General features: G+C 62.2%; 2 protein-coding genes across 2 annotated transcripts; both read left to right on the top strand.

Moving 5' to 3' along the window:
* The first annotated feature begins 1,221 nt into the window (after positions 1-1,221).
* On the top strand, positions 1,222-3,279 carry LOC310891949 (galactose-3-O-sulfotransferase 4-like). Its single transcript, XM_083854163.1, has one exon. The coding sequence runs from the start codon at positions 1,405-1,407 to the stop codon at positions 2,194-2,196; it is 792 nt and encodes a 263-aa protein (XP_083710289.1). The 5' UTR covers positions 1,222-1,404; the 3' UTR covers positions 2,197-3,279.
* Positions 3,280-4,464: 1,185 nt separating this feature from the next.
* TRAPPC14 (trafficking protein particle complex subunit 14) lies at positions 4,465-13,458 on the top strand (the record flags this gene model as incomplete). The annotated part of the gene is made up of 10 exons (XM_083854162.1): positions 4,465-4,993; positions 5,973-6,068; positions 6,471-6,603; positions 6,693-6,779; positions 7,429-7,549; positions 9,637-9,784; positions 10,573-10,655; positions 11,530-11,693; positions 12,530-12,684; positions 13,210-13,458. The coding sequence occupies exons 1-10, from the start codon at positions 4,568-4,570 to the stop codon at positions 13,456-13,458; spliced, it is 1,662 nt and encodes a 553-aa protein (XP_083710288.1). The 5' UTR covers positions 4,465-4,567.
* Positions 13,459-16,385: the final 2,927 nt, after the last annotated feature.

Genomic DNA, 16,385 nt, shown 5'->3' with positions numbered 1-16,385 from the left:
AATAGGGGGGCTGGGGGGGGACAGGGGAGGTGGGGGGGTGAGGGGGATCGGGGGAGGACAGGGGGATTTGGGGGAATTGGGGGGGTTGGGGGTGATGGAGGAAACGGGGGGGTAGGGGGAGTGGGGGGGGACTGGGGGGATTTGGGGGTGTGGGGGGAAGGTGGGGGATTGGGGGGGGATAGGGGGAATTTGGGGGGGCCGGGGGGGTGGGGGAGATTAGGGGGTGGGGATGGATTGGGGGGGATTTGGGGGGGACTTCGGGGATTGGGGGGGGGCAGGGGGATTTGGGGGGTGGGGTAGATGGGGTGGGGGGGGGACAGGGAGATGGGGGATTTGGGGGAGGTGGGGAATTGGGGGGGGTTAGGGGATGGGGGTGGGGGGGAGGGATGGGGAAAATGGGGGGATGGAGGACACTGGGAGATGGAGGACATTGGGGGGAGATGGAGGTCATTGGGGGATGGAGGACATTGGGGGGAGATGGAGGGTATCAGGAGATGGAGGACAGCAGGGGGAGGTGGAGGACATTGGGAAATGGAGGACATTAGGAGATGGAGGACATTGGGAGATGGAGGACATTGGGAGGTGGAGGACATTGGGAGGTGGAGGACATGTGGAGATGGAAGATATAAGGAGGTAGAGCACATTGGAGGGAGATGGAGGATATCGGGATGGAGGACGTCGGGAGATGGAGGACACTGGGACATGGAGGATATCAGGAGATGGAGGACATTGGGGGGAGATGGAGGACATGGGGAGGTGGAGGACATTGGGGGATGGAGGACATCAGGGGGAGATGGAGGACATTGGGGGGGAGATGGAGGACATTGGGGGGAGATGGAGGACATTGGGGGGAGATGGAGGACATTGGGGGATGGAGGACATTGGGGGATGGAGGATATCAGGAGACGGAGGGTATTAGGAGATGGAGGACATCAGGGGGAGATGGAGGACATGGGGAGATGGAGCATATAAGGAGGTAAAGGACATTGGAGGGAGATGAAGGATATCAGGAGATGGAAGACATCAGGAGATAGAGGACATTGGGATGTGGAGGATATCAGGAGATGGAGGACATTGGGAGATGGAGGTCATTGGGGGATGGAGGTCATTGGGGGATGGAGGTCATTGGGGGATGGAGGTCATTGGGGGATGAAGGATATCAGGAGATGGAGGACATCATGGGGAGATGGAGGTCATTGGGAAATGGAGGACATGTGGAGGTGGAGGACGTGGGGAGGTGGAGGACATCGGGGGGAGACGGAGGACGTGAGGCAGAATGGAGGCCGTTAGCACACGGGGCCCGTCGGCGGAGTCTGGAGGACAAGCGGGGGGAGGCAGGGGAGGCCCGGGCGCCGCGGAGGCCGCCGCGGGGTGACGGCGACCTCCCCGCAGGTGCAGAAGGTGATGCCCAACGACAGCTTCTACTTCTCCATCGTGCGCGACCCGGCCACGCTGGCCGAGTCGGCCTTCGCCTACTACCGGGCCGTGGCCCCCGCCTTCCGCCGGGCGCCGTCGCTGGCCTCCTTCCTGGCCTCCCCGGGCCGCTTCTACCAGCCGGGGCTGCGGGGCAACCATTACGCCCGCAACTTGATGTGGTTTGACTTCGGGCTGCCGCCGGTGGCCCCGGGGGACCGCGAGGCGGTGGCGGAGGCCGTGGCGGGCGTGGAGCGGGTCTTCGCCATGGTGCTGCTGGCCGAGCACTTCGACGAGTCGCTGGTGCTGCTGCGGGAGGCCCTGTGCTGGCCCGAGGAGGCCGTGGTCTCCTTCCCGCACAACAGGAGGCCCCGGGGAGCCGTCCCCCGCCTGTCCCCGGGCCAGCTGGCCCGCCTGCGGGCCTGGAACGCCCTGGACTGGGCCCTCTACGGCCACCTCAACCGCTCCTTCTGGCGCCGCGCCGCCGCCTTCGGGCCAGCCCGCATGGCCGCCGAGGTGGCGAGGCTGCGGCGGAGGCGCGAGGCCCTGGCCCGGCGCTGTTTGCGGGGCGGGGGTCCCCTGCCCGGCCCCGCCATCGCCGACGGGAGGCTGCGGCCCTTCCAGCCGGCCCGGGGCGGGGTGGCCATCTTGGGCTACGCGCTGAAGGCCGGGCTGGAGGCCGGCGAGAGGGAGAAGTGCGCGAGGATGGCCACCCCCGAGCTGCAGTACAAGGACATCTTGGACCGGAGGCAGTTCGGGGGGGGCAACGGGAGCGGGGGGTAGCGGGGGGGGGGGAAGAAGGGGGGGGGAAGGGGATCCCGGCCTCGGTTTGTCTGGGGGGAGGAGCGGGTGAGCGTGGTGTGAGGTTTGTGCCTCAGTTTGCCCTTCTGAGTAATGGGTCTGTGCCTCGGTTTGCCTGCTCTGAGCAATGGGTGAGCCGTGGTACAGGTGTGTGCCTCAGTTTACCCGTCTGGGCAATGGGTCTCCACGGTACGGTTCCTTGCCTCAGTTTACCCGTCTGAGTAATGGGTCCCCCCCCACCCTTGGTACGGATCCGTGCCTCAGTTTACCCCCTCTCGGTACCGCCCCCCCCAGCCCCTTGGGGATCGGGGTCCCCCCATGGGCAACGCCCCCCCCCCCAAAACTACGATGGGGATTGGACCCCCCCACACACTACCACTTCGTGCCTCAGTTTCCCTGCCTGGACAACGGTACGGCCCCAGGCCTCGGCTTACCGGGGCTGGGCAACGCCCCCCCCGGCCCCCCCAGCTTGGGTGGGCATCGGGGGCCCCCCTGCGTGTTGCCTTCGTGCCTCAGTTTACCCAGCTGCGTAAGGGGCATATTAACACTTTGTGCCTCAGTTTACCCGGCTGTGTAACTGGCACACATATAACCACTCCGTGCCTCAGTTTACCTGTCTGCATAATGGACATAGTGTCAGTTTGTGCCTCAGTTTACCTGTCTGTGTAATGGGCATAGTGTCAGTTTGTGCCTCAGTTTACCTGCCTGTATAATGGGCACACACATATTACCACTTCGTGCCTGTTTATCCATCTGTGTAATGGGCATAGTGTCAGTTTCTGCCTCAGTTTACCTGTCTGTGTAATGGGCATAGTGTCAGTTTGTGCCTCAGTTTACTTGCCTGTATAATGGGCACACACATGTTACCACTTCGTGCCTGTTTATCCATCTGTGTAATGGGCATAGTGTCAGTTTCTGCCTCAGTTTACCTGTCTGTATAATGGGTACATGTTAGTGCTACTTCGTGACTCAGTTTAGCCGCCTGTGTAAAGGGCATATTAACGGTTTGTGCCTCGGTTTGCCCGCCTGTGTAATGGGTATATTAAAGTTTTGTGCCTCAGTTTACCTGCCTGCGTGATGGCTGCACATAATACCACTTCGTGCCTCACTTTTCCTGTCTGCGTAATGGGCGTAGGGTCAGTTTGTGCCTCAGTTTACCCGGCCATATAATGGGCACACCGAGCACTACTTCATGCCTCAGTTTCCATGTCTTTATAATGTGCGTATTAATAGTTTCTGCCTCGGTTTACCTGTCTGTGTAATGGGTACGCGTGGCACCGCTCCGTGCCTCAGTTTACCCGGCCGTGTGATGGGCATATGGACGGTTTGTGCCTGTTTACCCGTCCGTGTAAGGGTGTGTTAACACTTTGTGCCTCGGTTTTCCCACCTGTGCAATGGGCACACATATTACCGCTCCGTGCCTCAGTTTACCTGTCTGCATAATGGACACAGTGTCAGTTTGTGCCTCAGTTTACCTGGCTGTGTAATGGGTACGCATATTACCACTCCGTGCCTCAGTTTACCCATCTGTGTAATGGGCACACGTTACCACTCCGTGCCTCAGTTTACCCGTCTGTGCAATGGGCGTATTAACACTTCGTGCCTCAGTTTACCCGTCTGTGTAATGGGCCCCTGCTTGCTGACGTCATAGGGGCGGGGCCTCCCCGCGGCACCGCCCCCACGCTTGCGTGCCGTAGCTATGGCAATAAAAACTGGAATCAGACGCTGATTGGGCGGCGCCGCTGTCAATCACCCGCCGGGATGCAGGGGGGGGGCACACATCGATGTGCTCGGCGCTGATCTTATCAGCCTGTCTCCCTGACAACGGCAGCGCGGGGCCGGAACCGGAAGTTAGGCACCATATTGCGCCCGGTTGCTTGGCAACGGCAGCCCAGGGCCGGAACCGGAAGTCGACCCGCATAGTGATCTTGGTTGCCACGGCAGCGGTGGGCCGGAACAGGAAGTGGGCTGGTTGCCACGGCAACTGAAGCGCGGGACCGCAACCGGAAGTCTGCTGGTTGCCACGGCAACGGCAGCGCAGGCCCGGAACCGGAAATCAGCCGCCATATTGCTCCCGGTTGCTTGGCAACGGCAGAGCGGGGCCTGAACCGGAAGTCGGCTGGTTGCCACGGCAACGCGGGGGCCAGAACCGGAAGTCAACTGGTTGCCACGGCAACGGCAGCGCGGGCCCGAAACCGGAAGCCATCCCTCACACCGCTCCCGGATCTCCCTAGCAACGGCGCCGCGGGGCCGGAAGCGGAAGCGCGGCCGGAAGCGGAAGCCGCCCGCCTCCCGGTGCCGGTCCCGGCTCCGCGCCCGGCCCCGCGGCGGCCCCGCTGGCGGCGCGGCGGCCATGGAGTCGCAGTGCGAGTACTTCATGTACTTCCCCGCCGTCCCGTTCGCCGCCCGCGAGCTCCTAACGGGGGAACCGGGCCGCTACCGGGCCCTGCCCCGCCGCAACCACCTCTACCTGGGCGAGACCGTCCGCTTCCTCCTCGTGCTCCGCTGCCGCCCCGGGCCCGGGCCCGGCCGGCCGGCCTGGGCCGAGCTCGCCGCTTCCCTGGCAGCTTTGGCCAGCGTCAGCCCCGGCCCCGGGGCGGCGGAGCCCGGGGGGGAGCGGGAGGGGCCCGGGGGAGAGCGGGAGGGGCCCGGGGGGGGGGGCGCGGAGGAGGGGGCCGGGTCCCCCCCCCCCGGCCAGGCGGCGCCGTCCGCGGTGTTCCGGGAGTGCCGCGCGCTGCTCACCCACGGGCAGGGGGCGCCGGGGAGACCGGCGGCGGGGGTGGGTGAAAAGGGGGGGGAGGGTAAAATGGGGGGGGGGGGGGTAAAATGTGGGAGGGGGAGGGTGAAAGGTGGGGGTGGGGGGAAGTGAGGAGGGGGAGGGAAATGGAGGGGGTAAAACAGGGAGGGGGGGCAAAAAGGGGGAGGGGAGTAAAAGGGGGGGTAAAAAGGGGAAGGGGGGGGGTGAAAAAGGGGGAGGGGGTGAAAAAGGGGGAGGGGGTAAAAGGGGAAGGGGGAGAGAAATGGGGGGGTAAAAAGGGGAAGGGGGGGTAAAAGGTGGGGGGGGCTAAGAAGGAGAGGTGAGGGAAATGGGGGGGATAAAAATGAGGGGGATGGAAACGGGGGGGTAAAGATGGGGAGGGGGATAAAAGGGAGAGGGGGAGGGTAAAATGGGGAGGGGAGATAAGGGGGGGTAAAATGGTGAAGGGGAGGGAAATGGGGGGATAAAAAGGGGGGGGAATGGGGGGGTAAAATGGGGAGGGGGGATAAAAAGGGGAAGGGGGGGAAGGTAGAGGAGGGGGGTAAAAGGGAGAGGGAGGGAAATAGGGGGTTAAAAATGGGGGGGGGAGAGTAAAAGGGGAAACGGGGAGGGGGGAAATTGGGAGGGGGGGTTGAAATGGGGTGTGAAGGGGAAAGGGGGGGAAATGGGGGGGAATGGGGAGAGGGGTAAAATGGGGGGGTAAAATAGGGGTAAGATGGGGAGGGGAGACAAAATGGGGGGGGAAGTGGGGAGGAGGGAGAAAATGGGGGGGGACAAAATGGGGAGGGGGATAAGGGGGGGTAAAATGGGGGAATGGGAAGGGGGGGGAGGCCAAAATGGGGGGGGTAAAATAGGGGGAAACGGGGCCGGGGGAGTAAAATGGGGGGGGGGGACAAAATGAAGGGGCGTGGGGACAAAGGGGGGGGGGGGGACAAAATGGGGGGGGGACGACAAAGTGGGGGGCAGTGGCTGAGGGCCCCCTGTGTCCCCCCCCCCCCAGCTGCCGGTGGAGGATCCCATCGTGTGCCCGGACGAGGTGATCTTCCCGCTCACCATCGCCCTCGACAAGCTGCCGCCCGGCACCGTCAAGGCCAAGGTGAGGCCGCGGGGACACCGTGGGGACCTCGGGGACACCGTGGGGACCTCGGGGACACCGTGGGGACCTCGGGGACACCGTGGGGACCTTGGGGACAGTGTGGGGACCTTGGGGGTGGCGGAGGACTTTGGGGACAGCGTGCGGACCTTGAGGATCACAACAGACTTCAGGGACAGCATGGGGACCTCAGGGGTGTCACGGGGACTTTGGGGACATCGCGGGGACCTCGGGGACGTCGCGGGGACACCCCAGCCCACGCCTCGCCGCCACTTTGGGGCCGCAGAGCCTGCACCGGGCCCCCCTCCTCGACCCCGCAGCGGGATTTGGGGACAGCACGGGGGGGCTGGGCCGCCTTGGGGGGGTGGCCGTCCCCGTTGTCCCCATTGTCCCCGCTGTCCCCAGATCGTGGTGACGGTGTGGAAGAGGGACACGGAACCGGCCGAGCTGCAGGAGGGCGGCGGCTACCTGGGGCTGCTGCAGAGCCGCGCGCCCGCGCACGTCTTCCACCAGGAGCAGGGCGCCTTCAAGGCCCAGGGTACGGCCCCCGGGGTCCCCTCGTGTCCCCTGGGGTCCCCCGGGGTCCCCCGGTGTCCCATGGTATCCCCTGACCATGTGTCCCCGCAGTGAGCACCCTGCTGACCGTGCTGCCGCCGCCCGTGGTGCGGTGCCGCCAGCTGACCGTGTCCGGCAAGTACCTGACGGTGCTGAAAGGTGAGGGGACGCTGTGGGGACATTGTGGGGACACCACGGGGACGGGGGGACACTATGGGGACATTATGGGGACAGGGGGACATAAATGGGGCCAGGGCGAGAAGTACCTGGCGGTGCTGAAAGGTGAGGGGACGTTATGGGGACATTATGGGGACACAGGGACACTATGGGGACAAGAGGAGGTAAATGGGTGACTTTTGGGATAGGAACAGTGACCCCAGGGTGAATGGGAATGGGGACAGGGACCTTTGGGACAGGGACAGGGACCCCAGGGTGAATGGGATTTGGGGCAGGGGCCATTGGGATGAGGATGGGGACCTTTGGGATAGGAACGGGGACCTTTGGGACAGGGACAGGGACCCCAGGGTGAATGGGACAGGGACCTTTGGGATGAGGATGGGGACTTTTGGGATAGGAACAGGGACCCCAGGGTGAATGTAATTGGGGACAGGGACCTTTGGGATGGGGACAGGGACTGCAGGGTGAATGGGATTTGGGGACAGGGACCTTTGGGACGGGGACAGGGACCTTTGGGACGGGGACAGGGACCCCAGGGTGAATGGGATTTGGGGACAGGGACCTTTGGGACGGGGCCAGGGACCTTTGGGACGGGGCCAGGTCCCAAGGGAGCGCCGTGCCGTGCCCGCAGTGCTGAACGGGTGCTCGCAGGAGGAGATCTCGCTGCGGGACGTCCGCATCCTGCCCAACTTCAACGCCAGCTACCTGCCCGTCATGCCCGACGGCTCCGTCCTGCTGGTCGATGACGTCTGGTGAGCCCCGCAACGGCCCTAAAACGGCCCCGAAATGTCCCCGAAACGGCCCCAATGGCCCTAAAGCATCCCCAACGGCCCTAAAATGGCCGCCAACCGCCCCGAAACGGCCCAAAAAACATCTCCAACATCCCCCAGATGTCCCCGAAACGTCCCCGAAACATCTCCAATGTCCTCTAAACGTCCCTAAAACATCCCCCAAAATGGCCCCAAAACATCTCCGTCCCCAAAATATCCCTAAAATGTCCCCAAAACATCCCCAGTGTCCCCCAAGCATCCCCCAAATGCCCCCAAAACATCCCCAATGTCCCAAAAATCTCCCCAAATCATCTCCAACGTCCCCAACACATCTCCAACATCCCCCAAATGTCCTCAAAAGGTCCCCAAAACATCTCCAGTGTCCCCAAAACATCCCCAAAACATCTCCAGTGTCCCCTAAACGTCCCTAAAATGTGCCCAATGTCTCCAAAACATCTCCAACGTCCCCAAAACATCCCCAAATCATCCCCAACATCCCCCAAATGTCCCCAGAAGGTCCCCAAAACATCTCCAACACCCCCCAAGCATCCCCAAAATGTCCCCCAAAACATCCCCAACGTCCCCCAAAACATCTCCATGTCCCCAAAACACCCCCAAAACATTTCCAATGTCCCTTAAACGTCCCCAAAACATCTCCAATGTCCCCCAAGCATCCCCAGAACACCCCCAAAACATCTCCAATGTTCCCAAAACATGCCCAATATCCCCAAATCATCCCAAATGTCCCCAAAACATCCCCAACATCCCCCAAATGTCCCCAAATCATCTCCAACATCCTCAAAATGTCCCCAATGTCCCCAAAACATGCCCAACGTCCCCAAAATGTCCCCAAATGACCCCCAGTGTCCCCTAAACATCCCCAAAATATTTCCAGTGTCCCCTAAACGTCACTAAAACATCTCCAGAGTCCCCAAACCAGCCCCAATATCCCCAGATCAGCCCCAGTGTCCCCCAAGCATCCCCCAAATGCCCCCAAAACATCCCCAATGTCCCCAAAATCTCCCCAAAACATCTCCAACGTCCCCAAAACATCTCCAACCTCCCCCAAATGTCCCCAAAAGGTCCCCAAAACATCTCCAACATCCCCAAAACATCCCCAATGTCCCCAAAATATCCCCAAAACATCTCCAATGTCCCCCAGGCATCCTCAAAACACCTCCAAAACATCTCAATGTCACCTAAACGCCCCCAAAACGTCCCCAAAATGTCCCCAATGTCCTCAAAACACCTCCAAAACATCCTCAATGTCCCCAAAACATCCTCAATGTCCCCAAAACATCCTCAATGTCCCCTAAACGCCCCAAAATGTCCCCAAAATGTCCCCAATGTCCCCAAAACATCCCTAAAACGCCCCCAACGTCCCCCAAAACACCGCTAAAACATCCCCAAAATGTCCTGAAAACGTTCTCGTCTCCCAAAACATCCCTAAAACGCCCCCAGCGTCCCCCAAAACGTCCCCAATGTCCCCATAACCTCCCCATCCCCTCAAAAACATCCCTGAAACACCCCCCAATGTCCCCCAAAACACCCCCAAAACATCCCCAATGTCCCCCAAGCATTCCCAACGTCCCCAAAACATCCCCAGCGTCCCCCAAACGTCCCCAAATCATCTCTAGTGTCCCCAAAACATCTCCAACGTCCCCCAAATGTCCCCAAATCATCTCCAGTGTCCCCAAAACATCTCCAATGTCCCCAAATCATCTCCAGTGTCCCCAAAACATCTCCAATGTCCCCCAAATGTCCCCAAATCATCTCCAATGTCCCCAAAATGTCCCCAAATCACCTCCAGCGTCCCCAAAGCATCTCCGATGTCCCCCAAATGTCCCCAACATGTCCCCAAATCACCTCCAGTGTCCCCAAAGCATCTCCGATGTCCCCCAAATGTCCCCAAAATGTCCCCAAATCACCTCCAGTGTCCCCAAAGCATCTCCGATGTCCCCCAAATGTCCCCAAAATGTCCCCAAATCACCTCCAGCGTCCCCAAAACATCTCCGATGTCCCCCGAATGTCCCCAAAACCTGTCCAACATCCCCCAAATGTCCCCGCAGCCACCACTCGGGCGAGGTCCCCGTGGGCGCCTTCTGCCGCGTGGCGGGCGCGGGCTCAGCGTGCCCCTGCGCCCTCAGCGCCCTGGAGGAGCACAACTTCCTCTTCCAGCTCCAGGCCCCTGAGCGGCCCCCCGAGGACGCCAAGGAGGTGGGGGGGGCACGGGGGGGGACGGGGGGGGCAGGGGGGTGAGGGGGGCAGGGGGGTGTGAGGGGGGCAGGGGGGAACGGGGGGAAACGGGGGGAAATGGGGATATGGGGACACACACACGGATATGGGGGCAACATGGGGAATGGGGGGACACGGGGATATGGGGGGGGCACAGGGCAATGGGGGGACATGGGGATATGGGGGGGTGTGGAGGGGTGTGGGGGGCAAGGGGGTGTGTGGGGGGGCACAGGGGAATGGGGGGAAATGGGGGAAATGGGGATATGGGGGGAAATGGGGATATGGGGACACACACGGATATGGGGGCAACAGGGGGATGGGGGGACACGGGGATGTGGGGGGGGGCACAGGGGAATGGGGGGGACACATGGGTATAGGGGGGTATGGGGGGTGTGGGGGGGGCACAGGGGAATGGGGGGAAACGGGGGGAAATGGGGGTATGGGGACACACATGGATATGGGGGCAACATGGGGGAATGGGGGGGCAGGGGGATATGGCGGGGCGCAGGGGAATGGGGGGGAATGGGGGGGGGCACAGGGAAATGGGGGGGGGGGGGGACAGGGATATGGCGCGAACACTGGGGACAGTCCCCTCGGGGTCTTTGTCCCTTTCGGGGGGACCTTGGGGACCATCCCCAGGGTAACCCCGTTTGGGGACACTGGGGACCGTCCCCCCGGGGTCTCTGCCCCTATTTGGGGACCTTGGGGACCGTCCCGGTGCCGGGGACAGGGGGGTGATGACGTTGGGGTCCCTTTGTGCCCCCCCCCAGGGCCTGGAGGTGCCCCTGGTGGCCGTGGTGCAGTGGTCAACCCCGAAGCTGCCCTTCACCAGCAGCATCTACACCCACTACCGGTGAGAGCCCCCCCGACCCCAAAACGCCGTCCCTAAAGAGGAGGGGGCCCCAAAACCCCGTCCCTAAAGAGGAGGGGGCCCCAAAACCCTGTCCCCAAAAAGTAGGGACCCCAAAACCTTGTCCCTAAAGAGGAGGGGGCCCCAAAACCCCGTCCCTAAAGAGGAGGGATCCCAAAACCCCGTCCCTAAAGAGGAGGGGGCCCCAAAACCCCGTCCCTAAAGAGGAGGGATCCCAAAACCCCGTCCCTAAAGAGGAGGGGGCCCCAAAACCCCGTCCCCAAAAAGTAGGGCCCCAAAACCTTGTCCCTAAACAGGAGGGATCCCAAAACCCAGTCCCCAGCAAGGAGGGATCCCAAAACCAGAGGGACCCCAAAATCCTGTCCCCAACAGGGAGGGACCCCAAAACCTTGTCCCTAAACAGGAGGGGCCCCAAAACCCTGTCCCCAACAAGGAGAGACCCCCAAACCCTGTCCCTAAACAGGAGGGACCCCAAAGTCCTATCCCCAAAAAGTAGGGACCCCAAAACCCCGTCCTTAAACAGAAGGGATCCAAAAACCAGAGGGACCCCAAAACCTTGTCCCCAACGAGGATGCACCCCAAAACCCCATCCCTAAACAAGTAGGGACCCCAAAATCCCGTCCCTAAACAGGAGGACCCCAAAACCCCGTCCCCAGCGTCCCTGTCCCCATGTCCCCAGGCTGTGAGGTGCCCCCCTCGGCGTCCCCGTCCCCACCCAATGTCCCCATCCCCGTGTCCCCAAACTCTGAGGTGCTCCCCTCAGTGTCCCCGTCCCTGTGCCACGTCCCCGTCCCCCCGAGTTATGAGGTGACCCCCTCGACGTCCCCGTGTCCCCCCGATGTCCCCCTGTCCCCAGGCTGCCCAGCATCCGCCTGGAGCGGCCGCGCTTCGTGATGACGGCCGCCTGCGAGTCCCCGGTGCGCGCGCGGCAGCGCTTCACCGTCACCTACACGCTGCTCAACGAGCTGCAGGACTTCCTCGCCGTGCGCCTCGTCTGGACCCCCGACACCGCCACCGCCGGTGGGCACGGGGACGGGGGACGAGGACAAGGAGACAGCACGGGGACGGGATGGGGATGGAATGGGGCGGGGGACGGGGACGGGACGGGATGGGGACGGGGACAGGGGATGGGGATGGAATGGGACGGGGGACAGGGACAGGACAGGGTGAGGACAGGATGGGGATGGAATGGGATGGGGACGGGGACACGGGATGGGGACAGGGGACAAGGGGACGGGGATGGAATGGGATGGGGACAAGGGACAGGATGGGGATGGAATGGGGACAGGGTGGGAATGGGGACAAGATGGAATGGGGACAAGGGAACAGGGGCACAGGGACAGGAACAGGGGATGGGGATGGGGACAGGGGGATGGGGACAGGGGACGGGAACGTGGGACCGGGACGGGATGGAATGGGATGGGGACAGGGGACAGGGACAGGGGATGGGGACGGGATGGGGGTGGAATGGGATGGGGACAGGATGGGGACAAGGGACGGGGGACAGGGATGGAATGGGATGGGGACAGGGATGGAACGGGAACGGGGTGGGAATGGAATGGGATGGGGACAGGGGACAGAGATGGGATGGGGACAGGGGACAAATTGGGAAAAGAGAGGGGCCGGGATGGGGTCAGGCTGACCGGGGGGGACAAGTGAGGGGCTGAGAGGGACCGGGAGGGGACGGGGGAGGCCGGGAGGGACAGGGGAGGCTGGGAGGGGCAGGGGTGACAGGGAGGGGATGGGGGAGGCCGGGAGGGGACGGGAGGGGATGGGAGGGGACAGGGGAGGCCGAGAGGGTACGGGGGAGGCCGGGAGAGGACAGGAGGTGCCAGCGGCCTCCCCGCCGCCCGCAGGGAAGGCGCTGTCGGGCCCCGAGCGCCGTGCCACGCAGGCGGCGCTGGACGCCATCGTGTGCCACACGCCGCTCACCAACCTGGGCTCCTCGCGCAAAGGCAGTGCCCGCACCATCCGCGTCGCCTTCCAGGCCCTGCGCGCCGGCCTCTTCGAGGTGGGGGAGGCCCCGGGGGGAGGCCGGGAGGGGAGGGGAGGGAGGACGGGCGGGGAGGGGAAGGGAAGGGAGGATGGATGGGGGAGGACAAATGGGGGACTCACGGGGTCGCCACAGGTGTACGTTTCCCCTTTAGCCCCAGATTTGTCTGTGTGTCCTCAAGGTGAGGCTGTGGGCCTCCAGGGCAAGGAGGGGAGGCTAAACGGGGAGGGGAGGACAAATGGGGAGGGGAGGACAAACGGCATCACTGCGTCCCTATGTCCCTTCCTTGACCCCATATATCTCTGCCTGCCCTCGAGGTGAGGCCAGAGCCTCCGGGGCCAAAAAAGGGAGGACAAAAGAGGGGAGGCCGAACGAGGAGGAAAGGCCAAATGGGGAAATTCACGGTCTCCGCGTCCCTACGTCCCCGCCTCGACCCCGTGTTCCTCTGCCTGCCTTCGAGGCGAGGCCGGGGGCCTCCGGGGCCAAAAAGGGGAGGCCGAGGGGGTCCCAGGCCTCCCCCCTGACCCCCCCGTGCCCCCCCAGCTGTCGCAGCACATGAAGCTGAAGCTGCAGTTCACGGCCAGCGTGGGCAGCGCGGAGGCGCGGGCGCTGTCGCGGCGCAGCAGCCCCGGCAGCCCGGCGGTGCGGGACCTGGTGGAGCGGCACCAGGCGGGCCTGGGGCGCTCCCAGTCCTTCTCCCACCAGCAGCCGGCCCGTGGCCACCTCATCAGGTGGGTTTTGGGGCAAAAACCAGGGATTTTGGGCAATATATGGGAATTCGGGGGAAGATAGGGGCGTTTTGGGGGGATTTGGGGGGAAATACGGGCGTTTTCGGGTATGGGATCAGGCCTGGGGCGCTCCCAGTCCTTCTCCCACCAGCAGCCGGCCCGCGGCACCTCATCAGGTGGGTTTTGGGGCAAAAAACGGGGATTTTGGGCAATATATGGGAATTTGGGGGAAGATAGGGGCGGTTTGGGGGGGGTTGGGGAGAAATACAGGCGTTTTGGGGTATGGGATGAGGCCTGGGGCGCTCCCAGTCCTTCTCCCACCAGCAGCCGGCCCGCAGCCACCTCATCAGGTGGGTTTTGGTGTGAAAAACATGGATTTTGGATAATATATGAGGGTTTGGGGGGAAATAAGGAGGTTTTGGGGGGGAAATGGGAGGCTTTGGGGGGAAATATGGGTGTTTTGGGGTATGGGATCAGGCCTGGGGCGCTCCCAGTCCTTCTCCCACCAGCAGCCGGCCCGCGGCCACCTCATCAGGTGGGTTTTGGGGTGAAAAACATGGATTTTGGATAATATATGGGAATCTGGGGGAAGATAGGGGTGTTTTGGGGGGGTTTGGGGGGAAATACGGGCGTTTTGGGGTATGGGATCAGGCCTGGGGCGCTCCCAGTCCTTCTCCCACCAGCAGCCATCCCGCGGCACCTCATCAGGTGGGTTTTGGGGCAAAAAACGGGGATTTTGGGCAATATATGGGAATTTGGGGGAAGATAGGGGCGGTTTGGGGGGGGTTGGGGAGAAATACAGGCGTTTTGGGGTATGGGATGAGGCCTGGGGCGCTCCCAGTCCTTCTCCCACCAGCAGCCGGCCCGCAGCCACCTCATCAGGTGGGTTTTGGTGTGAAAAACATGGATTTTGGATAATATATGAGGGTTTGGGGGGAAATAAGGAGGTTTTGGGGGGAAATGGGAGGCTTTGGGGGGAAATATGGGTGTTTTGGGGTATGGGATCAGGCCTGGGGCGCTCCCAGTCCTTCTCCCACCAGCAGCCGGCCCGCGGCCACCTCATCAGGTGGGTTTTGGGGCGAAAAACGGGGATTTTGGGCAATATATGGGAATTTGGGGGAAGATAGGGGCGTTTTGGGGGGGTTGGGGGGAAATACGGGCATTTTGGGGTATGGGATCAGGCCTGGGGCGCTCCCAGTCCTTCTCCCACCAGCAGCCGGCCTGCGGCCACCTCATCAGGTGGGTTTTGGGGTGAAAAACATGGATTTTGGATAATATATGGGGGTTTGGGGGGAAATAAGGAGGTTTTGGGGGGAAATGAGAGGCTTTGGGGGGAAATATGGGTGTTTTGGGGTATGGGATCAGGCCTGGGGTGCTCCCAGTCCTTCTCCCACCAGCAGCCGGCCCGCGGCCACCTCATCAGGTGGGTTTTGGGGCAAAAAATGGGGATTTGGGGCAATATATGGGAATTTGGGGGAAGATAGGGGCATTTTGGGGGGGTTGGGGGGAAATACGGGCGTTTTGGGGTATGGGATCAAGCCTGGGGCGCTCCCAGTCCTTTTCCCACCAGCAGCCGGCCCGCGGCCACCTCATCAGGTGGTTTTTGGGGCAAAAAACGGGGATTTGGGGCAATATATGGGGGCTTGGGGGGAAATGAGGAAGTTTTTGGGGGGAAATGGGGGGCTTTGAGGGGAAATATGGGTGTTTTGGGGTATGGGATCAGGCCTGGGGTGCTCCCAGTCCTTCTCCCACCAGCAGCCGGCCCGCAGCCACCTCATCAGGTGGGTTTTGGGGCGAAAAACGGGGATTTTGGGCAATATATGGGAATTCGGTGGAAGATAGGGGCATTTTGGGGGGATTTGGGGGGAAATACGGGCGTTTTGGGGTATGGGATCAGGCCTGGGGCGCTCCCAGTCCTTCTCCCACCAGCAGCCGGCCCGCGGCCACCTCATCAGGTGGGTTTTGGGGCAAAAAATGGGGATTTGGGGCAATATATGGGAATTTGGGGGAAGATAGGGGCATTTTGGGGGGGTTTGTGGGGAAATACGGGCGTTTTGGGGTATGGGATCAAGCCTGGGGCGCTCCCAGTCCTTCTCCCATCAGCAGCCATCCCGCGGCCACCTCATCAGGTGGTTTTTGGGGCGAAAAATGGGGATTTGGGGCAATATATGGGAATTTGGGGGAACATAGGGGCATTTTGGGGGGGGGTTGGGGGAAATATGGGTGTTTTGGGGTATGGGATCAGGCCTGGGGCGCTCCCAGTCCTTCTCCCACCAGCAGCCAGCCCGTGGCCACCTCATCAGGTGGGTTTTGGGGCGAAAAATGGGGATTTTGGGCAATATATGGGAATTCGGGGGAAGATAGGGGCATTTTGGGGGGATTTGGGGGGAAATACGGGCGTTTTGGGGTATGGGATCAAGCCTGGGGCGCTCCAGTCCTTCTCCCACCAGCAGCCGGCCCGCGGCCACCTCATCAGGTGGGGTTTGGGGCGAAAAACGGGGATTTTGGGTAATATATGGGAATCTAGGGGAAGATAGGGGCATTTTGGGGGGGGTTGGGGGGAAATATGGGCGTTTTGGGGTATGGGATGAGGCCTGGGGCGCTCCCAGTTCTTCTCCCACCAGCAGCCGGCCCGCGGCCACCTCATCAGGTGGGTTTTGGGGCGAAAAACGGGGATTTTGGGCAATATATGGGAATCTGGGGGAAGATAGGGGCATTTTGGGGGGCTTTGAGGGGAAATATGGGTGTTTTGGGGTATGGGATGAGGCCTGGAGCGCTCCCAGTCCTTCTCCCACCAGCAGCCGGCCCGCGGCCACCTCATCAGGTGGGTTTTGGGGCGAAAAACAGGGATTTGGGGTAATATATGGGAATTCGGGGGAAGATAGGGGCGGTTTGGGGGGGGTTGGGGAGAAATATGGGTGTTTTGGGGTATGGGATCAGGCCTGGGGCGCTCCCAGTCCTTCTCCCACCAGCAGCCGGCCCGCAGCCACC

This window comes from Anser anser (assembly GCF_964211835.1).
Source record: "Anser anser genome assembly, contig: HAP1_SCAFFOLD_760, whole genome shotgun sequence".
Lineage (NCBI taxonomy): Eukaryota > Metazoa > Chordata > Aves > Anseriformes > Anatidae > Anser > Anser anser.
This window is presented reverse-complemented; position numbering and strand designations above follow the sequence as displayed.

Bases quoted from the DNA above. Each gene is read 5' to 3' on its own strand.
- LOC310891949 (XM_083854163.1), top strand. From the start codon at position 1,405: ATGCCCAACGACAGCTTCTACTTCTCCATCGTGCGCGACCCGGCCACG.